Here is a 25078-nt window from a genome sequence, read left to right on the forward strand (position 1 = left end):
AAGGCAGGGAATTATGTTGATGCTGTTCCGAGGCAGAACAGGCAGGTGGGCTCATCAGCAGTATTTGTAAAAAGTCACCGAAGTCCTTGGAGAACCGCATTGTCATTAAGACAAACTAGAACAAAATTGTGCAATTCATTAATGACCAGACTGCTGAGCCCCCATGGACCCGATACTTATAAACTGTCACTCTTTTTCACTGAACTCGGCAATACGTGAGCTTTAGCGAGGAGATCAGAAATTCTCCCTCCTGGGACAATGGTTTACCACAGCGATCATGTCTACTCTGCTATCTGATTGGGGGTAAATATCACTTGTTTATCCAATTTTTCCACTGCAGAACCTCCTAGGAAGAGGATTTATCATCTGAACCACAGACTCCGTTAGTGGGATGCTTTTTCTGTTTGGTTTGTTTCTAGTCTTTTACTTATCTGATTTTTTTGCTTTTATTTTTTTCAAGTATTTGGAGACAACTGTCTGGTTTTATTGGGAACAAAACATGCTGGTAGCACTAGAAATGTGCACCAGGCCAGTGACGGGCTATACGCAGGTGAGACATCAGATATGCATTGCAGTATCCCAGCCGTCCCCTCCGTTGAAGATGGAGTGGGATGATGTGTCTGCTGATTGGTTTCCCAGGGTGAAGGCGGGCTCGCTTCATCGGGGTAATTAAGAATCAGTGAGCTCTCGACTGGCATCATGACACACCTGCACCTCTAAGGAGATGGCAGCCCTGAACTTGCAGGTGCTCTTTAATGACAAACTAGAATAAGATTAAAAAAAAAAAACAATCTTCATACAATGGAATGTACCAGCAGATTCATTAGGCTGCCGTTCCATTTCCTCTCTGGAATAGGAAATGCAGTACAGTACATTAACACGCTTGCAGGTAAATGAGGTAGCTCCAAGTCCATTTGGTTTTGCTTCCTCGAGCTACAGTAGAGTTCATGGCATTCATAGCCCCCCCCCCCCCCCCTCCCGCTGTTGCAGATACTAGCGAGAGTGTGTCTGTTTAGTTCAGAGCGGCAGAGTTCAAAGGAAGGTTTCAAGGGAGAATGTGCCTGCTGCGGAAATGTATACCAACTAGACAGCCAACAAGGTCCAATTTCTAATGAGGCAGAGTGCATCGTTAGAACAGGACTCTCAACTACGGAAGAATGTAGCAATCTGAAAATATATGTATAGTTGAGGGAGAAATTACTCATCTGGATTGAACGGGATTCTCGCTAACTAATGTAAATATATGGCTTATTCTATATTTATTGATTTTAAAAAAGAATATCTAAGAATAGGCTCCTTTAAAGTCAGGATCCCTAAGGAAAGGGAGATTTTCTGAAGAATAAAAAAGCGTCAGATCTTGAAATTGAATGGCAGAAGAAGAACAGTGACAGGGATCCTCCTATCTCTGGGTACCTGTACTGTAGCACAATGCTCCCAGTGTACAGAAAGTATGTAAACATGAAACCCTGTTTGAGAACCTGGTGAATTATTCCTTTAAACATGCACACTGCCGGAGCTGCTCAATTAGACCCAGGGCCTTGGCTGAGAAAATGCAGCTCCTCTGATATATTTGGATTTCATAGGTTTCTGTTAATGTTCTATTCATGGCTTCAAGACATTTTCTAATAGAAAACTCACATGACTGTTTCTGATAAGCACATAATGAGATCTCAATCAATCAGCAGCACCTCTCAAATCTCATTTCCTTTGATGGAGAAGAACAGCATCACAGGAAACGTCTCTGGAGACTCAAGGTGGAATTCTCTCCCACCACACAGTCAGCGAAAGTGAGATCTGTACAGTGAGGCACAAAAACACTTTCTGCAAGTCCATTAATCCTACATGAAGAGGTTTTCAAGAACAACTGATGCAGAGGAGCCACTCAACCCTAGAGGCAAGCTCCAGCCTGGTCAGTCTCTACTTCGCTTGCTTGGGGCAGTAAAGTTTACCAAGTTCACTTTTCACAGTCATTTCGCACTTACCACAGTTTACCTTGGTTTGCCTTTTTTTTACTATGCCATATGATCAGATTTCATATTTCCTGGCCTTTGCCCTATAATTGCGTCTGATGTTGGTCTGTCTTGATAATGAACTATTGCCAGCTGCAGGTAACACACTGAATAAACACATTGGTAACTGGCCCTCCCTGTTCTGCTGTGAAGACGGGGTATCAAAACCGCTTTGATCAGGAATCTGTACACCAGACCAGACTAAATCATTTGTTCTCCATTGACAAATATTTCCAGTATTGAATTATAATACTTTATTGGTGCCAGTTTATTAGTGGTTTAGGCTGGCACCAATAATCTAAATAGTGCAAAGATTATTATTTATTTCAACTCCTATTTTTTGAAAGGAGAAAAAAAAACATGTGAATGTTACAGAATGAGATGCTGAAAAGGACTTGAAATATAGAACTTAGTTGTTTGGTTTTAGTTTTGTGAAAATAGGAGTTTGTTAAAGGCTGGCATAAACACTTTGAAAATATGTTCCTAAATGCTTTTGTGGAAGTACCGTTTGACTGTCGGGACAAAACATTCGTTTTTTTCTTTTATGTTAAGTAAAATAAACTCTGAAACTCTAGAGAAACTGCCACTATCCATTTAATCCTGGTATTCTAATGGCCCTAATGCATTACTCTTTTCAGAAAATAGTCAGCAGTAATAACTTGTTTAGCCTGCGAACCTTTTTCCAAGGGCATTAGGTCCTTGTAAAGAAGTAATGTATGTTTCCTCAAGTGAACACAATATAGTTCTTCTTTTGTCAGCTCTGTGTTCATGCTGCAAGGCAAGAGGCCTCTTGAGAGCTAAAAGCCCTTTGATGGGCTATTCAGCATCTCTAACACTGACATGGGCTCGCTCTGGTTTTGCGCACATTAATATCTCATTTGTGAGGGGGGGAGGCGGGGTGGGGGAGCATTCATGAGTTTTGTTTCTCTTTTGTTGTTTTACCCGCTTCTTGTCCAGAAGTGCTTTGGAGTATTCTTCGGTTTTCAGAATAAAGAGGCTACTGTACAAGAAAGCTTTGGGACGCTGACATTAAAAGAGGTTTTATTTATGTTGCAACTCGTACCCTCTTGTGCGCTGTTTCTCCTAGCTTTTCTCTGCAAGCTGATCTTATAACTGAGGCTGTAAATCTACGGGAGACACATTTGCACGTTTACATGGATTTAGTATTTATAGCCGTGCTTATTTTTATTTTTTTACTTCTGTTGTGTTTCATGATTTGTTTCATACATTGTTACTTCTTTACATGGACCTAATGCCACTCTTTAATGCGGTAGACCCAGGTCTTGCTTTCAGTGGTGATGGAAGAACACAATCAACTCAGAACCATGTTACAGAACGCATGAACATTAGTGTTGTGTGCCACATACACCACACATACACGCTGCTGGCATTCCACATGCTGAATCTGACTGAAACTCAAAATAAAACGTATGTTTTGTATTTGCTGAAGAATAATGCAAATTACTTCCCAGTATAAATTGGAACATGCCTGGATGCCAATACATTTTGTCCTTGAAATTCTAATGACTGTATTCCGCAGCCAACACTCCTTCATTAATCAACACTAATTAAATATATTGATCCACCAAACACTCGGATTGCTAGCTGAAAGGGTTTACTAGACTGCAAAACGCAGAAATGAAATTGTGGGATGTATGACAAAATGAACGAGCAGCTGTTTTTACACTAAGAGAAGATTAATGTTTTTAGAAAAAACACATACGAGTGCTATAAAGATGGCACTGATGGCTTGATGAAAGAATCCTATTGAAAGATGTAAAAAAAAGTGCTTTAAAAAGTCTTAATATATTTATAAAATACAAAAATATAGAACCAATCAGTTTCAGTTACCAACTGCTTTGATCAGGAATCTGTACACCAGACCAGACTAAATCATTTGTTCTCCATTGACAAATATGACATTTACATCAGTGAATTATGAACTAATGTTGCCAAGGTAGTGTTTGCAGTTTTATCATGCTTTTCCCATGGTTATACTCTGCATTTACCATAGTTACCCTGCTTTGCCATGTTTAGTAATATGCTTTACCATACTTCGCTATTATTTACAATGCTTACATATGCTTCCCCATGCTTTCACTATACTGTATTACACTATGCTTTTACTAGGGGAAACTTTTATAAGTTGCTACAAATACAGTATTTTGAAAATGAAGACGCTTCAGATTCCAGTACATTTTCACATGTTGGGGTTGCCCTCTTGACTTGACAGTGTTTGCAATGATGCTGCGTGGTATTGGAATTTCACATGTAATGCTCTGTATTCAGTGTCTGATACAGCCTGTTCTGTTCTAGTATATGTGAAGGGGCTCTGGTCTGAGCTCAGGAGCTGCTCTTCAGCTCCAGTTGTCTGATTCTCTTTCTGCTGTCACACAGGCTACATGAGAACAGTGTCTGTCATCTAGAACAGCTGCTGTTTCCTGACAGCAATACGAGTGAAAACCTGACTCACCTCACGGGAGTAGCTGTTCACTTATAAGACAATCTGGAAACTGGAAGTCAAGCACCATTAAATATCAGAAAGTCATAAATACCCAGTATTCGAGTGATCATAAAAGGAACTTCTCAGAATAATTGCTATATGCAGAATTTAAAAAAAAAAAAAACATTTAAAACTACTTCCTCTGTAAAGCATACCTCCAGAAAAATCTCTGGAACTTCAAATCCTTGATCATCATTATTCTTATTACTGCATTCAAACTTCAAATGATTCTGTAAATCCTATTGCATGTCTAATTTAATACTGTACCCAAGTTAAACAAAAACCTTATACATTTTTCAAAATCTAAACAACAATACCAAACCCCACCAAAATGACACATCTTTTACAACAGAAATACAGAAATAAGCATTTCAAAAAGCTAACAAAAATCCTTCAATGCCATTACATTGATCTAGGTACCATCCAGGGAGAAGGGGTGGGGGTGCATTAGCACATAACTAAAAAAACCTAATGAAAGTTGACTGATGAATGTTATTAAAAAATATGCCATTTAATTACGCTGAAAGCTTCTTTTTTCTTTCACAGTCAAAACAAAAGATGCATTACAAAATTGCAAAGCAAAGTTATGACAAATGCCTCTATGATGAATTGCTGCTGTGCACGCCATGCTCTCATAGTAATATGTATGTGAATATACAGCGTTGAATTAGTCTTCACGTCCAGCGTGGTACTTTCAGTTCTGATTGGCAGCCCACCTTGCAGCTCCTTAAAAGCCATCCCCCCATCTATTATAACAAAATGCTCATTGCCAGATTTTCCTGTAGATTATTCAGTCTTCTCTACCTTCTAGTCACCTATTATGGCCTGCAGAAATAAGTGTGGTTTGTGATGCTAGGGGAGGGGGGGTGCATATAGCTATACAGCAGTGTGCAAATGTATCAGAACACCTCCAGATGTGGCATATATATCCTTTATATACCTACCTGCATGAAAACCTCAGGGTGGGAGAATTTCAATCTCCTCTCAGTAATCAGTGATATAGAAACAACAGGTGGCCGTGTGTGAAAATGATCGATCACTTTGTGCTTTAATTAGGCATCTTAAACAACTTCTAAAAAGTCTCATGCATTTCACCATTTGTGGCTCTGTGTTCCTTTTTTATCTTATTATTTAAAATGAATTGCATGACTGGCCTATTAAAGTCATCGATTAAATTAGACAATCTCTAATTTGCCTACATTGACAATTCTCCAAGACTTTCAATTCCAGTGATTTGATTTCATATGCACAATAAATCAAAGCATCAGAAGCAATGGGGTGTTCTAATACATGTGCACATGGCTGTATGTTACACTGTATTACAATTAAAAAAATACTACACAATCGTTCATAGAATGCAGTTTATTTTAGTATTTCTAAACAGATCGATCATAATACTGAAGCAAACACAAAAAGGTCAATTCACAGATCAAGTTACTGTAATCAAAATGGCACCTTTTAAGCTTGTACTGTATTTACTGAAGAGAGAATCAGATCTCACTGCTCCTACACAGATGCACCAGTTTCCTTAAAGGACAGCACATTCTCACTGTGGCTCTGTTTCCCAATCAAGCTGGATGGGGTGTGCTGTCTAAAAAAAGAACAGGTTTTAAAAGCAATGGATCCACTGCCAGAAAACAATGAAAGCATTTACAGCAGCTTTCCGGCTCAGGACCATTCTTTCTGTGGAAAGTGAGGTTTCTCTGGTGTGGAAATAACAGGTTTTATTCAAAACTGTTTTTCAAAAAACTGAAAGCCATGAAATAAAGTTTTTTTTTCTTTTCCTCACAATAATATGTCTCCTTACATACATTACAAAATATGAAAAAAGCAAAAAAATCAATAATAAACATAAATAGGACAGATTTATAAATATCTTTTGGTCAGAAATTTGCACTGTTTATTTTCATAACATTTGTGCAAACTACACTTTGGAATACAGGTGATAAATATGAAAAACAAAACCAGGACATAACACAGTTAGTATTAAATTAAACTCCCATTAAAGCAGAACAGGTGAAGAGCAATGAAACGGGAGTAGATTGTCAATTATAGACATGAATTAAATACAGCAGCATGGCACTGCCATTGCAGTTATAAAGTGTAGCCACAGTATGGTGGCACCATCAACTTTGATTTAATTCAGGCCTGGGGTTTGCAAGTAAACTAGCTAGAGCAACTAGAAAAAAAAAATAACTGCAGCCAAAAACCAAACAGTCTCTGAATTTAACGTCTGTATCTAAAATAAGCCTAGTGTGCGTATCTGTGGATAAAACCTGTCTGCTCTTTCTTTCGTTCTTTTATTATCCCAGCACAATGAATGAAAACAGAAAGCCTAATCCAAAAGCCTTTCTGATATAATACAAAGAGGGAAAAAACCCTATCCCCTCCCCATGTTTATGGCTTGTTCTCTCCAGTAAGATAAAATCATCCTTTAGAAACAGAATTATGAAAACGTGCCAGAGATTGCTGAAGCACTGAGATAAGAAACTACGTGATGAACTGTTCAAATGGGCAGCTGGTGGAATCCATTCCCAGTTCAGTTCACATTGTTTTCACATGCACAATATAGGGCCCTATTCAGAAAAATGCAGCCTGCTTTAAGGAATGCTTTTAAAGAATGTTTATATAAACATTCACATAGATTAAACAGTGCTTTGAAAAGTGAGAATGAAACAGCTTGGTTTAATGAACAGCAAACTGTTCATTAAACCAATCAATCAAAATTGCTTTTTGAACAAAACATTCCTTAAAAATGTTCATTTAAAATATAAAATGAATAAAATGCAGTTCTCCTAATTTGCTGAAGCTAAATTAAATCATGACATTTACTCAGATTTTCATGCAATTTCTATTTTTTTTTTAGAATATAAAAATATATTGTTTTATAGTTAGACATTTTTTGCGAAGTGCACAAAGGTGGCCCTCAATCCTTTGCTCAATGGGGACACCTATAGGCAGAGTGAGTTGCTGCAGTTTCTGCTTGCCAAAGCCCCGCTTCCACTCATTAAATACAAGTCTTTCTGACGGCAGGAACGGATCGATAGTGATTCTGTTTTTTTTTCAGTTATTGAAGGACAACCACTCACCTTATCTCAAACAATGGTGACCCTCCTGTCTAATTCAATCAACATCCACAAACTGACATATCAATTTCAGATCAGCTTGCTCCGAGCCACTTACAACAGCGTGTATAATGCTACCTTAATACATTGTGAGCTGTTGAAGAAACGCCAATGCGTGTGTTTGCCAACAAAATAAATACATCAATAAATAACGTCAAAAGCAAATGCATACATCAAACAACTGAAGTCATAAAGCCAAATATGTTCCTGTATTTTTCCTTTAGTAATGAATGATATTTGTTTACATTATTCTTTTATAAACTCATTATTGACATAAATTGTACAATATTTAGGATATTTTATAATGTAATATACTGTATAGGCTACACCAAATTCCGTTTAACTGAATACATCGCTGAAGAACAATACCAATTATTATTATTATTATTATTATTATTATTATTATTATTATTATTATTATTATTATTATTTACCCATAAATAGAGTTAATCATATTGATCTCTGGGATAATTTTGAAAAGGAAGCAACTTTCAATAGTATTATTTTATCAGCATGTGAACGGCTGTTTTCACAATCCACGGTTAGCATAGGCTAATCTCCAAGATCAGCTTTTTATCTGGATCTGTAAAACTTAGTGGCGTTCAAAGCAAAAACCAGACATGCAACACGTGTCTTACTGGAATTAGCCAGGAACCCTGCAAGGTGCGTTTGGCAACATATTCAGTTACTGTCTGCAGCACACACTTTGCCGATCGATGCATGAAAAGTTCCACTTCTCGAACTTGCTCGTGGCGCCTGTGTGATGCGGTATTATTGACTGTACAGACTGTCACAGCTCCTGGGCAGAACACACCGCGATGGAGCAGTGAGAGTTCTCTGTGCTCCAAACATTCCATACAAAATCATTAGCATCCTATCGAGGCCCGCATGAACCTCCTCTTCAGCTGTCTATTCGAGCTCTTCTTAGTTAGCATACAGGTATACGACTTGCATATGTGCAATGCTTATCAGCTGCATCACGCTCTGCAACAACAGCAAAAACACCTTTAACTTTGAACTTCTGCTTCAACAATGTCAACCACAAGAACAGTAACACTACACGTTTGAACCGAACCGTCTGCTTTTTATTCTGCTGCACCGTGGCTCAAACACATTAACAAAGTGCTGACAAATTCTGTATTGCAATTCACTACTTAGCATGAAGCCCTACTTCATTTAATGTGCTTCAATTACTGGACAGCTGTCAGTGGCTAAGCTTACTTCCACATAGTACTGCAAAAATGCACAGCATTGTGAAACACAACAGTAACGTATCTACATAAATACGGTATACAACTAATACATGCAGTCAAGTGAATCCAGTAAAAGCATTGTGAGCATGCTATTGATAGCGAGTGATGACTTTCTTTATTGAGTATTTAATATAACCGATGTTCAAGTAGTTCTTGTTGCATCATAAACTAGTAGAAGAGCAAACTAGTTGTATATAAACGCCCCGGTACAAACGCTCATCAGCGAACAGACCATCATGACAATGCCATTCTATTAAGGGAGACGTTGGGTATTTAACTCCGGAAATACACATTCATACAATTGAAGCATGCAATACATAGCAAGACATTTGAAAATGCAGAACCTATTGGGTTTTTAAAACAAATCATACCTCAGGGAGAACCATGCATCACCTCTCCTTCAATTCAAGCAATGTCTTGGTAAAATATTTGTATAACGATAATGAAGAGTGAATTTGTGAAAGAAAAGGTTTCTACTTCAAGTAGCAGAGTGGAAAGTTCTGAAGTGCACACCCTCACTCAGATGCGGTACGGTCTCTGCATACTCTTCATCCCCGGTGCAGAATAAGCGCAGCTCCCCCGGCGCATCTCCCCGCCTCTCTGTACCGCAGCTCGTCTGAACGGGGATGAGCGCGGCACACTTTAAACATGCGTGACGTCACAGACCCTGGTGCTGAAGCTGGCTGGGGCGGGTGCATCCTGACCTGCTGTAGCACTTTGAAGATATTATACATTAAAAAAAAAAAAAAAAAAAAAAAACAATTACACACACACACACACACACACAGACACACACACACACACACACACACACACGCACACACACACACACACACACACACACACACAGAAACACACACATACACACAGACACACACACACACACACACACACACACACACACACAAGTATTATTATTATAAAATTGCATTTGTTGGATGACATGATATGACAACCAGCACCTGGCTTTGAGCAAAATCTTACAACTCCTTGATGAATGTGTCTTGTAAGTCAGGACCCCAATATATTAATATTGCTACACTCTTGAAGTCTTTGCCATAGACCTAGTTTGACATCTTGTAATAAAACACGTCCTTTTTTTGTGCACCACAGTAATAAAAAGATGTTTCTAGTGCTGTACATTGCGGTGGATCTCATATAGCAACCATTTGTCATTTGAATCATTACTCTGGCTGGATAATCAGCTAATTATAAAGAGCCCCACCACTGAAAAGAAATAGTCTTAAAGCAGGAGAAGCAATTATACCAATTATTATATTCTTAAGCAATAAGTGCTCACTGTTCCAGGATCATTACCAGAACAGTAATTACTTTAACCTTTTCAGCACTGCTTTGGGCTTAAAATGGATCAAATAAGAGTGTGCAAAAAGTACGGGCAAGAGACTTCAGAGTCCTGCTCCAAATCAGTCATTAGCAGATATTGCAAATCTGGATCTAATGCAGTGGACATGGGTTCCAGCAGACTAGCTAAAGGTGTCTCATTTTCCCACCCACCTTTAGTTATTTTTGGTAATGTTTAAACTACTCGTCCTTGTTCATGTGCTTCATTGTAATTTTCACATCTCTAATCTGTGTGTGTGTGTGTGTGTGTGTGTGTGTGTGTGTGTGTCTGCTCACAGTGGGGAGCCTTGTGTTGCAGATGGCAAGCTTTGTCATACAGGTAACATAATGTATGCTTTGTGCATGTTGCAGAGTTAACTCTCTCCTGTTGAGAACAGACCACCTAATTGAATCCTGTAATGTACATGATTACCATCTACAGTACAGGCTTCTGCAGAACTTAGAAATGTGCGCTCAATAAACAGTTAGCTGTGAAAAATGTTTTTACTGCACAAAATGCACACAAACAACAAACACAAGTCCAAAGAAAGGTCATGTTATTTCCCCACTGCTCAGTCATGTACAGTTAGATGCTGAAATATGCTTCTTGGGGTTTGTTTAGAATATTTGTACCACAGATGAACCCTCTTTATTAGGGTTACCACGTGACTCCTGCACACAAGGACAGTTCAGGCTTTTCCACTCACATCGCAATGCATGCTGGTACGTTTGACCTGGCTCAGGTACCTTTCAAAGCAGGACTACGCTTACCAGATTGCATTGGGGTATGAAAAGGCTGCACTGTCCTAGTGTACACGGAGTCTTATGGTAACGCGACTCTTTATCAGAAATCAGACCACACGCCTCCTCATACTTAATCCCTCTTGGTACACCTTGACCTAAACAGGCACAACTTGCAACCCTATGAAAGAGAATATGCTCCCCCCCCCAATTGTATTCTAGTTGACCAGATATTTTAGATGACAAGGAAATTGGGGTGCAAGCTAAAACCCTTGTATATGCCAACACAAATTAGGCGTTACAACTTTTAAACGACACTGAACCGTGTAACCCTTTCCCGCTTAAATAGTATGACCATATACGGGCATGAATAGGCACACTTTTTGTGTTTTACTAGCGCTTGTGGTTAGGCAACCTTATATCAGAAATAAAACCCATAAACCCACAGCAACGACAGATCCGCGTTATCTTGCATTCACTGAGTGTTTCTAAACTTCATTATTTCTCATAAAGGGGTTATTATTTCAACATAAAACACCTCTCGTTCGTCATTTAAGACTTAATTATACTATTGACTTCAAAGGTCTGGTATCTTCTGACTAACGTTCCTACACTACACACGGAGCTTCCTGTGACGCGACAAGTCACATGATCAAAACACAGCGCAGGGAACTCTGCGGAGGGGCGCAATGTTGAGAATTGTGTAGCACAGCCGCTGGTTTTATAAACGGCAATTAACAGGTTAAGAAATTGGGCTCTGAATAATAAATGCACGATAGCGGGAAATACAACAATGCTGTTAAAAACCGAAAGAACCCTGCACTTGAAGAGCTCCCGGGGAAAGACAGTTCGAGTCGTCCGGGAGCACTATCTGAGAGAACACGTCCCTTGCTTTAGTTCTCTGTGTCAGGCTTCATGTCACAACGGTAAGAATTATTTAAACACGATGAAGGGTAAGAGAAAAATCGCATTTCAATTAAACACCGTAAAAATTAAAACGTTCAAGGATTTTGTCACTGTATATGTAATACAGTATATTTTGCCCACTGGTCCGCGAGACAGCAGTCACATTTATTATTATTATTATTTTTTTTTAGTTATTATTATTAATATTACTTTAACTTCTGAAATCGCTTTGATTTCACTAATAAGATTATTTCCATCAGCTATAAATGAAAATCTGTTGTTTACTACATGGCTATGGCTCAGCGGTCAGTCACGTGATCTACAAACTAATGTGAATTAGCTCTTCAGTATCGTTTTCACCTTCCATTAAATAGTTTTCATTTATAATACTGTACTTTATTTCATTTAATGAAAACAAATAAGTAAGAAATGTAAAGGTATAGTACATGGGAAATGACCCCGAGGCTGCCAGGTAATGTCAGTAGATTTTTTTAATAGAGCATGCTGTGTAACTGAGATACCTTTGACATTTAACATACGTGTACATTGGATTTTATGTATGTATTTATTTACAGATGGCAAGCTTCTTCCAGGTAACGTGACCCATTACATCGTCCCGGACTGGAAGGTGCTGCAGGACTTCCTAGAGATTCTGGAGTTTCCATCGCTGAGGGGCGTCATCTTCACGCAGACCGCCTGCCAATCAGTCCAGCGCCAGAAAGGACGCAAGTACGGCGCATTTTATTTCTTTTGTACTCAACAATATTAGTAGTTATATTTCTAGACGCTTCGACAGTCACACACTTATATAACTGAGTATACATACCAGGCGCCCCTATTGTTTCTGGAGACGCATTTCAGTAGGCTAATAATAATAATAATAATAATAGTAGTAATAATAATAATAATGAATTTTGGTTTTAAACAAGTCCACTAGATCCAGAAGGTTCAGGTGTGTATAATATATTATGTCAACAGGAGGATTTGATTACTGTGCACGTTTTTCACTTCCACTGTAATGCAGGTGAAGTGTTACTAGAGGTTTCTCCACAATCTCTTTATCCATGTGTTTTCAGTGAGTGTTACCAGACCTTTCTCCACAATCTCTTTATCCATGTGTTTTCAGCGGCACACATTTTCGTAGACCTGCTGTAGTTTAAATGGTGATGGTTGTTTCTGTAAGATGAGCACACATGGCTGGGAATGCCAGCCTTACAATTTCACCAAACTTAATGACGGTAATGCAGTAATGCAGCTCCTGTGACCGCCTGCGCTAGCAGCAGGTCTGGCTCTTTTGTGCCGTGGTTAAGGTGTTGTGCTGGGAAGTGCTGTTGAGTTTGCCTCACACTCCATTCCCACTTCTGCGGACTGAACAGTGACCCCTGCTGGACAGCTTCAGTACCATTGAAGAAATCTGATATGCTTCAAATTGAAATTTCATAAAGGAATTAGCCTGTAGCTAACAAAATAATCCCATTAGTTTTACCTATCAAAAACGCCCTTTCACTACGTAAGTCTCGCTTGTTCAGTTTTTAAAGCAGCAGAATGTTATAGCAAACCTGCATTTTAATCTGTATGAGATCCGGTATCCTTCCAAGTTAAAATAAGTGTTGAGTTTGCATGCCTTACTTTTAGGTAGTCTTCCAAGTTCAAAGCATGTACGCTGGCTGCAAAGTATGTCATTCACTGAGGTAGCAGATGGTTGGTTAATGATGGAGAAGAAGGCGTTGAAGTGGAGGGGACAGTTTGGCTCTATAGGTGAAATAACCTAGGGAGTGCGAGATTTCATTCAAGTAAATTATGCAAACTGAGCTTCCTATTACAAGTTTGCTGTAATGTGTGCTTCTTTCAAAACTGCACACAAGACCTGCATAGTGAATGGAAGTGCATGACAAGATAAGAGTTACAGTGTTTTTATTAGCTAGAACCACTTTAACAAGACTGTGCTGTCAGTACAAATCTGAATGTAAGGTAAGCCTTAACTAGCAACATGTGTTTTTTACAAACTTGATGCATATTAAAAGCTCAAGAGAATTTCTTTCTTTCTTTTTTCTTTTTTGTTGCTTACAACACATTTGAATCTTTTGCATCATTAATGGGATGGGGCTTCATTTTAATAACTCTGACAATAACTCTCCATGCCTGAGGTGTGATTCTGTGGTGCTAATTACTCCCCAGGTCTGGTCACCGCGAGCCAGATGACAGTGAAGTCAGCGTTCTCGCTGAATAAGGAGAGCTCGGGGTAGCTATCTAATCTGAAGTCGAATCTGTTTTTGCAGAATCTCACAAGACTTGTGAGGACTAGAAGATCATTGACTTTGAAGTTGACTCATATATTTCTAATGGTTACTGCTTTTGCCCTTTTTATGAAACGGGTATATTTTTGGCCATCTGTGGAGCTGTTAGACTGACTGTGAAAGCTGTACAGTGAATGATGCCATTAATCTATGATTCTGAGAGTGTCAGGATTGTCTTTTAAGTCTCCTTATTGCCCTAGACGCCTGGTCAGTTACTTCCAGTCCCCCGTGGATCATTTTGCATTTTCTGCCTTTTAATAATTAATAATGCACATTTTTTAAATGTATTTTATTTTCAAAATACAGTATAGTAAATGAAAATAAGTTAAAGCATTTACTTAATCTGTCCAAAAGTAAATAAATAAATACAATTGTTGATGTATAATGCAGGAAATCGCAGTATACCATCTAATGAGTGTTTCTAATATAAAATGGAATGAATAACTAGTGCAAAGATAGTACAAAAAACACAGTAATGTAATTGTTATGCAGTGCCAAAAAAAAAACCTGGTACTGTCTGTAGATATTTCTGAGATGTAGTTATATTAGACTTCAGGGTGTCAGATATGTCAGCTGCAGTGTGATATAATTACTTTTTAGAAACAGCACTCCATGGTAATTATCTATTTTTTCTGTCAGTAACCCAGCTTAGTTAAGAATTTGCAGTAAGGATCATTATCACCATTTGAATTTAGCTTCTTTTTTTGTTTTAAAGCCATATCCTCAGGGCCTAACCCAGACAGCATCCAAACACTGTGCATCTGCCAACACCCCAGACCACGGGGATCTCAAACAGCAGCTGTGCCAATCGACTTTATAGCCCGTGTCGGGACGAGAGCCCTCTCGCACTTAACATGAAACGATCACTGGAGAAAAATAAGGAGGGCAGCTCAGTGTGTCAGGAGTCACGGACTGGCTTCCTCATGGAAAGCACACGTGTCTGTCATCTAATTGGAGTGATATAAAGCAGAGTGGGCTGCATATCACTGATTCCGAGCAAGAGGCTGCTAGGCAAGTTTCATCTGGAAAAAAAAGATTGATCCCTTTCTGTCATGGATTATGTGTGTAGCACCTGTCTACTGTGACTAGCACACGCTTGTATGTTTGATGAATTCATCTTATGTGCGCCTCAGTTGTTTTTTTTTTTTTTTTTTTAAACCAGTAGTAATTTATTTCTGTTCACAAGTGTTGCACATTTTGGTGTGTTTCAGTACAGGTACATTTGTAGTAATTGAGCTGTGAATAAGAATATTTTAAAAGGCTTTATGATAACCTTAAAACATGTAATAAATCAGACAAGTAGAACTGTAATGAAGAGTGTTGAGCTGAAGCACGTTGCTGGCAGTCAGCCCCAGGGACCCCTCTGTGCTGGTGCCCTTGCCCTGCCTTCAGCCACTTCGTTACTTTGAAGTCCGTCTCATTTGGACTCCTGCTTAAGCAGCTGCCGGTGTTGCAGTGTGTGGCAGTGTTTACATTGCTGCAGTAATTCAGTTTGAAGTGGATAATCTCTAAACTCACATTTCATTGTACAAACAGTCACACTGTAGATGCAGATGCAGAGGTCTTCACTCACATTTCATTGCTCTCTGTGTTAACACGATCCTTTCACAGATACAAACAGAAGTGTTTATCTCGAACAAAGGGACAGGGGAAATAGACCTGAGCAATTGCAGAAAATGAAATGTTCACAGAGTGCCAAAACAGATTTTCATGTTCTTTGTTCTTCCTCTCAGGCAATACAACCGTCTGCGTAGTTTGCTAAAGGATGCTCGTCATGAGTGCATTCTGTTCTCAAATGAATTCCAGAGGTATTCCTACTGCCCCCGGGAAAAAGGAGAGGCTATGGAGAAGTGGCAGACTAGGTGTGTAAACTTTATCCCTGTTAAAATATAAAAGAAAGAAAGAAAGCAAGCTTTGAATAAAATCCATACGCTGTGAACGGCCAACATTTCAGCTTGTTGTGAGTTGTGTCTTTCTCTTTGTTTCCTGGTACAGATGCATTTACTACGCTGCAGTGTGGTACTACCACCACCTAGCAGGACAGAAACCTTTGGTTGTAATAACAGAAGACCAGGATGCCATTGAAAAATACGGGAGTGAAAATAAAGATATTTACGTCATCTCTATTAAGGTGTGGTGCTTTACAAAAGTCATTTACTGCTGTTCTCTTAACATACAAAGGCAGTTGTAATGAGCACATCAGAGTCCTCACACTCATCTAGGTACTTGGGTGCAGTCCCAGAATTGTACAATCTAACCCTAAACTCATCATTCCTAAATCCAGCATGCGATTATGTGTACAGTGCATATAGTTTAACCTGTTGCATGCAACCCATTTCTCTGTATTTGTGGTGAACGAATTCAACAGTATTACTCGTACTTTTCAGGACTACCTGGAGGGTTTCTGGCCAGACCTGAAGGCTGCCCACGAGCTGTACGAATCGATTGTCCAGTCTCTGCGGGAGAGGGAGAGCGAGAGTCAGGAGAAGGAGTACGCAGAGCACCTGCCTGTGGAGATCCTGCAGGCAGGGATCAAATCCGGGCGATACATCCAGGTCAGACCTGCAGTGCTTTCCTGCCACTGCTGCGAGCAGACTCCCTCTAGTGGCTGATAACGTATACTGACGATGTGGATCACTGCTTCATAGCATGCCTGGTGGTTAAGGATAAATTCAGAGCACCATGCTAAACCGTCATGAGGCTACTAGTTAAATCCCAGTTGCTGTCCATATCTTAAGGAGCACAGTTCAGTCTGTCCCAAGCAATATGCTTTAGAATCTACCCAAGACCTTTTATTTTCATTTTATTTATTTAGCTTTTGTTGTTGTAGAAAGCGAAGGTATAACAGATTCGTTTCATGAGTTGTTTTATGTTTCAAATCCCAGGGCACGCTCAATGTAAACAAGTATAGAGCACAAGTAGAAGCCTTTGTTCGCATACAGGGATCTGCAAACAAAAATACAGGTAAATATATACAAACTGGCTAAATTCATAACTTTTTTTTCTTTTTCTTAATCTTGTTTGTTTTTCTTTTAAGTGTTATGTTTAGTGCTCTTCTGGGACAAAATCAAGTATACAATAAATCTTGTGTCGTGTCACCTGTGTATATGTAAATATACTTGGTACACACACACACACACACACACACACACACACACACATACACATACATGTATGTATGTGAGGGACTGTGGTACTCCCAGGATGCAGGTCAGGAGTCCCATATGAGAGCTATAGGCATACTAAACGAAACATATCCATTTCCTTCACAAAGTCTTCAGTCGCTTCCTGTATAAGTTCTAGCAGTGTATCTCCGTACTCCTGATCAGATCCGTTTCCTCACAGAGCTGAGCAGCGACGTCCTGGTGTGCGGCGGGAAGCAGCGGAACCGCGCGCTGCACGGGGATGTGGTGGCGGTGGAGCTGCTGCCACGGAGCGAGTGGAGGGGCAGGGCGACGGCGCTGAGCCAGAGCGAGGGCGAGGACAGGCTGGCAAAGGAGCTGCAGAGCCAGCCCATGCCCACAGGTGCCCCGTCCAGCGAGGAGGGGGGGTGGTTTTGGGGATTCGTTCTGGCTCCAAGGGGACTCTTACCACATTTTCACATTGAAGTAAAACCTTCAAACTCAAAACTGGGAGTGAATCGGGAGGTTGTGAGGGAGTGTAAACTGCTCTGTTAGTTCCCTTAAAAAGCATACTGTATAAAGTGAAGTGCTTTTTTTTTTTTTTTTTTTTTTGTACAATTATAAGTGCGTCCCCTTGAACTCTGCATGTTGAGACTGGCTTCTTGTGCATCTGTGATGTAATACCTGAAACTCTCATAGGCTGCAATCCAATACATTTACATAAATCAAATCCTTTGCCTATGCACTTTCAGTGGAACTGTAGCATATATCTGTGAGTTATAGCTGTAAATCAAACCCCTGTGATTACTAATGAGGCTTCCTAATAGCCTGTTCCAAATTAGACCCACGCAGTCTGCTGACAAGTGCAATCAAGTTTTATAAAGGCGTGAAAGAAAAGTACCAAGGCTGTGCAATTCTGTGAAACTGCCAGCAGAGGGCCCACATTGCTTTGAACGATGCAACATGTATTACACGCATGTAGTAAAAAAAAGATTTTAGAAACATGAACAAAAGTCTACCTGCATGTTAAGAGAATAGTAAGTTTTCATAATGTTGTGTTGGCTTACATTTTTAGGTACGGTGGTGGGCATTATTCAGAGGAACTGGCGGGATTACGTGGTAACCTTTCCCCCTAAAGAAGAGGTCCAGTCCCAGGGCAAGAATTCCCAAAAGATCTTGGTGACCCCCTGGGATTATCGGATTCCCAAAATTCGGATTAGCACGCAGCAAGCCGAGGCGCTGCAGGTGAGGGGTGCCAGGTGCAAATTCTTCATGCTATAAGATAGCAACCTAAAGCAGAAACTCAAACTCTAATCAGTTTTTACAAGTGTGTTATTCATTTCTGAAAAAAACTGTTCTTTAAGTAATGATACCTGCAACAGTGTAGTAGCTCTGTCGTATAACACAAGGTAAACTTCATTGTGTCAAAGAACCGATGCAAACCAATGATACAGACCTATCTAGGTTACGATTTCTAATAGAATTTGCTCATGCAAGGTGTTGCTACAATGTTCTCTATAAGGTTCCTCGGGAGAGTTAAATGCTGGCCTCTTCTCTCCCTTCGTCGGCAGGACCACCGAGTGGTTGCACGCATCGACTCGTGGGAGTCCACTTCGCTCTACCCGAACGGTCACTTCGTCAGAGTGCTGGGGAAAGCTGGCGACCTGGAGACAGAGATGGCGGCCATTCTCGTGGAAAACAACATACAGGTCCCTCCGTTCTCTGAAGCCCAGGTTAGATCACCAATCTTTATATTTATATTAGAAATCAACACTCACAGATTTGTTAAAGCTCTGACTTATCCTGCGTACAGATGCCATCCTGTGCACAGAACATGTTTGTTTAATAGCAGGTTCTGAGTACGATCCTTGTTTTCGGATTTATAAAAAGTGTATACGTTTTGTGTTGGGTGTCTGTTATAAAAAGACGTAATTTGGCTCGTTTTCAGCTTGTCCAAAATGCACAGAATAACACCCCATACAATAAGAGACACCCTGCATGTAATGTTTCAACTTCTATTCATGTAATCTCAGTTGTGTTGTGATGTGTATCTCAATATCTGAGCAATGGCACTCTGACCTACTTAAAATGTCATTTGAAGATGACTTGATCTTTGAACATCACGGAAAGGTAAAGGGCACTGTTAGAAATGTCATAAAAAGGGAACGTTTCTATGAGCCAATGGAAGTGTTTTTATGCTTTAGATGCGTGAGATGCCTGTGAATAACCCAGAGAGCCCGTGGAGGGTGGAGTCGGAGCAGGAGCCGGAGAGACTGGACCTGAGGGAGACGCACCTGGTCTTCAGCATCGACCCCCAGGGCTGCGAGGATGTGGACGACACACTGTCTGTGCGCAGGCTGGCCAACGGCAATGTGGAGCTGGGCGTGCACATCGCCGACGTCACGCACTTCGTCAAGCTAAACTCCTACACTGACCTGGAGGCCAGAGCCAGGTGATTCTCTCAATACACTGAACAGTGGAGACGAAACGGTAGAATTGGCTGATGACAACGATGCCCTTTTTCTTTTCCTCACCAGGGCTACCACGTACTATTTAGCTGATCGCCGGTATGATATGCTGCCTCCCATCCTGAGTGCTGACTTGTGCTCTCTTCTCGGCAGTGTGGATAGGTAAGTTTGTTTCCTGCTAACATTTTTAAAAGCTGCTGTTCACCTCCCAATGATATTCATTGTTCACGTTCAGATATAACTCCCTGGCGTCTGTTTGATCCTCCCATAGTTTAGCGTTCTGTGAATGCTTCCTCTTCCCCTTGAAGCCTGCTTGTCGCTACAACACTCGGTGAGCTCTGCTCCTATGTCAAGCAGATGGAGGTTTTATTATATATCTGTTATAGCTTGAAGCCCAGTAACTAACAAATTTCCCCCCACCCCCTCCCCCCTAGGTAAAAGTGAAAACAGATGAAACTTAGGAAATCTAATCTCAGGAAGCTATTTGTGTCCCTGATTTGAAGGCCTGCATCTCTTATTGTATTACATGTCGCTTTCCCTCTTGTCCCAACATCTTTGTAATGCTGATGGAACGAATTGTGAACAAAGCAAAAAAAATAAGTTCTTCAGTTTTCAATGGGTTTCCTGGTTGCTCCTACTGTATGTTTTTGTGCTCTGCGCCTGATCATTTGACTGCCTTTCTATATCTACAAAAGAAAATGTTGAGGTTAAACTCTTAACTCGTGTCTTAATCGATCAACTCCATCAAACCCCTATCATTATTTCTGTTCCTTCGACCTTGAATGCTTGTTTTCCTTTGGCAACACAAGAGGAAAACAAATCCCTGATAGAGGAGAAATGGCATTGCTTGTGTGCAGAGCTGTGAATGCTGTTTTCCTTGATCCCCCTCAGGTATGCCATGAGTGTAATGTGGGAGCTGGATAAGAGCTCTTACGAGGTGAAGCGGGTCTGGTACGGCCGCACGATTATCCGCTCCTCCTACAAGCTGTTCTACGAGGCAGCCCAGGCTCTGTTGGATGGGGACTGGAGCGTGGTGGAGCAGATCCCTGAGCTGGCTGGGCTGGGCGGAGAGACGAGGCAGGAGAAACTGGACCAGCTGGTCTGGGCCATTGGCAGCTTGGCGGACATTGCGCGCCACTTGAGGGCCAAGCGGGACAGAGGAGGTGCGCTGGAGCTGGAGGGCGTGGAGGTGCGCGTTCAGCTGGACGCCCAGAAGAACATCGCCGCCCTGGTGCCCAGGCAGCCCCTGGAGGTGCACGAGACCGTGGCAGAGTGCATGATCCTGGCCAATCACTGGGTCGCCAAGAAGATCTGGGAGCGTTTCCCTCACCAGGCCCTGCTCCGCCACCACCCCCAGAGTTCTTCACTGAGCTGGTGGAGTGCGCCAAGGCCAAGGGCTTCACCATAGACACACGGTAATGCTGAATTCAGTACACTTGTCCATTGAGATACAGCACCTTTTTTCTTAGGATATTCTGTCCCTTTTATTTATGCATTTATGCAGAGCAGGACAAATATGAATTATTTGCTTAGGGGAGGGGATAGATGGATGGATAGATAGATAGATAGGCAGGCAGGCTCATTCACACTCCTTTCTTTGCAGCATCAGTGAACCAGGAAGCCAGTGTGAATCTCTAGTTGCTGAGTAGCCTAATGGGTTTACACCTGAACTCTGTGTCCTGGGGATCAGGGTTCAAATCCCAGCTGGTCCTCTGAGCTTAATGTGGTTGATCTAGCAATGGCTGCATTACTGAGCAGTGCAGTGCAGCCTTTAGACAACCACAGACATTAAAACTGGTTCCTGCCGACAGGGTCTGTCAAGTGATCGGACTTCCTGTGCGATGGCTCCATACAAAACTTAAAAGGTTTCATTCAGTAAATGTAGAAGAAAAATATATATTAGAAATGTGCATAAAACAAGATATTGTGGGTGACGTTTACTAGCATTTGTATTGGGATCTAATGATTTTTTATAGCACACAGTGCCAGTGTTGTGGCTGCTGTTCTGTGAATGGGAATTGCACTTTGCAGAGAGTGGCCAGATGATACAATTTCAAATCTGCACAGCCTTTTAAATACTGCTATTCAAAAATGTATGTTCCCTCAGAATAACTTGTCATTATTTTTGGGTGCATACCTATGAGTAAGTCTTTATTTAAATGAGCATTGATTCATTTTGCTATTGCTGCTAAAGCAGGTGAATGGTGTTTTGACGGTTCTTGCAGCTCTAACAAGTCCCTGGCAGACTCCCTGGACAGGGCTGTGGACCCTGCTGACCCGCTTGTCAATAAGCTCCTGCGCTTCATGGCTACACAGGCCATGTCTAACGCCCTGTACTTCTCCACCGGAGCGTACCCTGAGGAGGAATACTATCACTACGGTAAGCAGCAGCACTCTCACCCCGAGGGCCCCTGCTGAATTCGCAGGTGTACTGAGGGGGAGGGGGAATTGATCAATTCGAGAACTTTTAAACTGCCCTGCTGTTAATAGGTCAAAATCAGTATACTTCCTCATCATGGGACCATTAAGAGATCCTTCGCACTTTAACACTTGGGAGTCTGCACATCACCCAAAACTCCTTTCAACATTGAGGTCATTGAAAAAGCCTATCATTGAGTTTATTGCGTTTCTCAGTGTTCCTCAGTGCTGTGTTGTTTTATTTGTTTTCTCCCCAGGCCTGGCTCTCGAGCGGTACACTCACTTCACCTCCCCGATCCGACGCTACGCCGACATTGTGGTTCACAGACTGCTGATGGCGGCCATTCTGAGAGATAAGGGGGCGGAGCTCCGGGAGACCCCAGCCAGTAACAAAGAGCTGGAGGAGCTGGCTCAGCATATCAACAGCAAGAACAAGGTGCAGCCCTGCTGGCTTTCAGACTAGAGCAAAACAGACTGCATATTATTTTAGACATTCTTATACCTTCAAGAAAACTGTGTTTGCCGTATAAATTGCAGCTGTTTGATTGGACTGGTTGCACTTCTTTAATAAAGCATGTTTTTTTTGTTTGTTTGTGCTACAGGCTGCTCAGCATGCACAGAAGCAGTCCACAGAACTGTTCCAGTGCATGTACTTCAAAGATAAGGACCCTGTAACAGACGAGCGCTGCATTGCAGATGCTGTGATCTATTCAATACGGGCTAATGGCTTGCTCGTTTTTGTTCCAAGGTAAATTTGTGTTTGTTTCACACTGCTCGTTTTAGTATGCATTCATTTTATTTATTTATTTTTTTTTTTATGGGGTCCTGCACCTCACAGGAGCACACACGTGGTTTTGTTACTGAATTCTGATATGTTGGCAACGCAGTAGTTTAAATTTGAAATACAGCTATTTGAGTTTTAAATACATTTCAATAAATAAATATTACCAGCTTGTCTCATTAAAAGATCTAGACACTGTAAAGGCCTTTCTGCATCATCTTTCCTGCTAATATTGTCTTGGCTATGACAGAACCACACTTGATTGTAATGTTGTATTTTTCTCATTGTAATTTAATTGATATAAACAATTCAATGAAATCAACAGCTATGCAAGAAAGGTTTTTTCAAGCTTGACTCCCCATGCTTTGCCTTCCACTATCCTAGATCATGGGAGATTCATGTAATGCAGTGCTTGTGAGAGACACAAGGCCGTGGGTACGTGTTCGCAGAATCCCTTTTCATTTCCCTTCTGATGCTTCAGGTATGGGATTAAAGGAGCTGTCTATCTGAAGAACAAGGAGGGCCTGGTGGTGTGTGTGAATCCTGATGGAAGCTGCGAGTGGAAGCCCGGAACTCTCAAGAGATTCCAGGACAGGATCAGCTCGACCACAGCAGACGGGTCAGAGACCTTCCCCTTGTTCCAGCACATCACTGTAAGTCAGGGCTGCCCAGTTTATATGCATTTTGGGCTGGGTTAAACATGCAACAATGCAGGTAGACCATCAAGTGAATCAGTCCATGTGGTACAATGGTTAAACAAGTTCTACGTTCTTTTGATTTTTAATCAGTATTGCATTATACCATTACTCCAAAAAAACTAATAAATACAATTTAAATGATGATTTTTTTTTTTTTTTTTAAGGTAAGAATATCCGTGCAGGCATCTCGATCCCATTCGGAAAGCATCAGAATGGAAATAATTAGCAACAAACCTCACAAGGCGTCGGACCCACAGCTCCACTGCGACACTCCGCACCCTGCCAGAGCGGACCTGGTGAGGGAGGTGATCCGCTCTGCGGAGGAGGCACAGCAGGCTGAAGAGCAGGCGAGCAGGGCTGCACTGGCAGGGGAGAACCAGGAGTACTGTCAGACTCAGGGAAAGAGCTTGTACTCCCTGCTGGAGGAGATCAGAGAGCTGGCCCTGCTGCATGTCTCAGCGGCTTCACTTACACCCTGACCTGGGGCTTCTGTGTCACTCTGCATCAGGGCTCCCACTACAGGAGCTATATGGTTGTAGTGATTGGAAAAAACTAAACCAAGTGTAGTGGTTATCTACATTAAACAAGTTAAGGTGGTGTCTGTGGCAGAAAGGTGTTGGTTTACAAGTATGACGATCAGAAAATGTGATGCTTTTAACGTTTTTTTCTTCTTTTTTTTTTGCATAACCAACTGAACTCTCTCATCTGTTTTTATTTTTTAACCATATATGCTGCTATGACAAGATAAAAATGACAGAATTTGTGTGTTTGATTGCTGGATCAACACTTTTTTTAAATCTGTTCTACATAATGTATTTATCCATTTTTTTCACAATTGCTTACCTTTCTATCAACCTTTGGGCATTTAAGACATTTTTTAAATGGCGATCTTCTTAACAATACTGATTATTTGAATATGGACCTGTGAAGAACTTAAAGGTAATTTGAGTTTTCTTTTTTTTTTTTCTGAAGAAACTATCTGCTATGCACTTCAGCTTTAAGTAATTGTTGCTGCGTTGTTTCCACTTCAGTCCAGCTCAGAGTGGCTCTTTACTTCGTAGTGTAATATCTGAACTGTCCCTCACACATAATTTACAAACTGCATCCCGGAGACTTGCAGATAAAGACAAGCTCAATAACCTATCATCTTGTATCCCTTTTGTTACAAAGATCTTTGGAGTTACTGAATTCAATTCTGATTGCCCAATTAGGGGCAGCAGTAAGGTATGCAGCAGACCTTCCCTTACATGCAGGTTTCAGTGCTGCTTTGCAAAACAGGTAGTATATAATGCACTGACGTTATTTATTTTTTTAATTATTGTACATACTGTTTTCTATTGTTAAAAATAATTGCTTTAGTTCTCCAAAAGCTTTCTGAACTGTATTTTTGGGATAAAGTGTAAAAAAAAAAAGTTT

General features: G+C 40.8%; 2 protein-coding genes and 1 non-coding gene across 8 annotated transcripts in view; 2 read left to right on the forward strand and 1 right to left on the reverse strand.

Moving 5' to 3' along the window:
- Positions 1–9485, reverse strand: part of LOC117428143 (multiple epidermal growth factor-like domains protein 11) — a 79435-nt gene extending 69950 nt beyond the window's left edge. For 4 of the 6 annotated variants that reach the window (XM_058995445.1, XM_058995449.1, XM_058995444.1 and 1 more), the window contains exon 1: positions 9262–9483. The gene's annotated coding sequence lies outside the window, so the exon portion shown is untranslated. Of the gene's footprint in view, positions 1–9261 lie in introns of all 6 variants that reach the window. The other 2 variants (XM_058995447.1, XM_058995446.1) reach the window with 1 other exon arrangement.
- Positions 9486–11600: 2115 nt separating this feature from the next.
- LOC117427687 (DIS3-like exonuclease 1) lies at positions 11601–25078 on the forward strand. The gene is given in 18 exon segments (XM_034901550.2): positions 11601–11898; positions 12454–12607; positions 15909–16037; positions 16171–16306; positions 16563–16730; positions 17061–17139; positions 17521–17700; positions 18373–18542; positions 18869–19030; positions 19502–19749; positions 19835–19927; positions 20657–21117; positions 21120–21180; positions 21991–22145; positions 22441–22619; positions 22786–22931; positions 23446–23617; positions 23827–25078. Coding segments are annotated over 18 exon segments (3141 nt in total). The 5' UTR covers positions 11601–11765; the 3' UTR covers positions 24142–25078.
- Positions 21489–21621, forward strand: LOC117428604 (small Cajal body-specific RNA 14). The gene has a single exon (XR_004548354.1). It is a non-coding gene; the product is annotated as a small Cajal body-specific RNA 14 (non-coding RNA).

The sequence above is a fragment of the Acipenser ruthenus genome, chromosome 21 (genome assembly GCF_902713425.1).
Source record: "Acipenser ruthenus chromosome 21, fAciRut3.2 maternal haplotype, whole genome shotgun sequence".
In the NCBI taxonomy this organism is placed as follows: Eukaryota; Metazoa; Chordata; class Actinopteri; order Acipenseriformes; family Acipenseridae; genus Acipenser; species Acipenser ruthenus.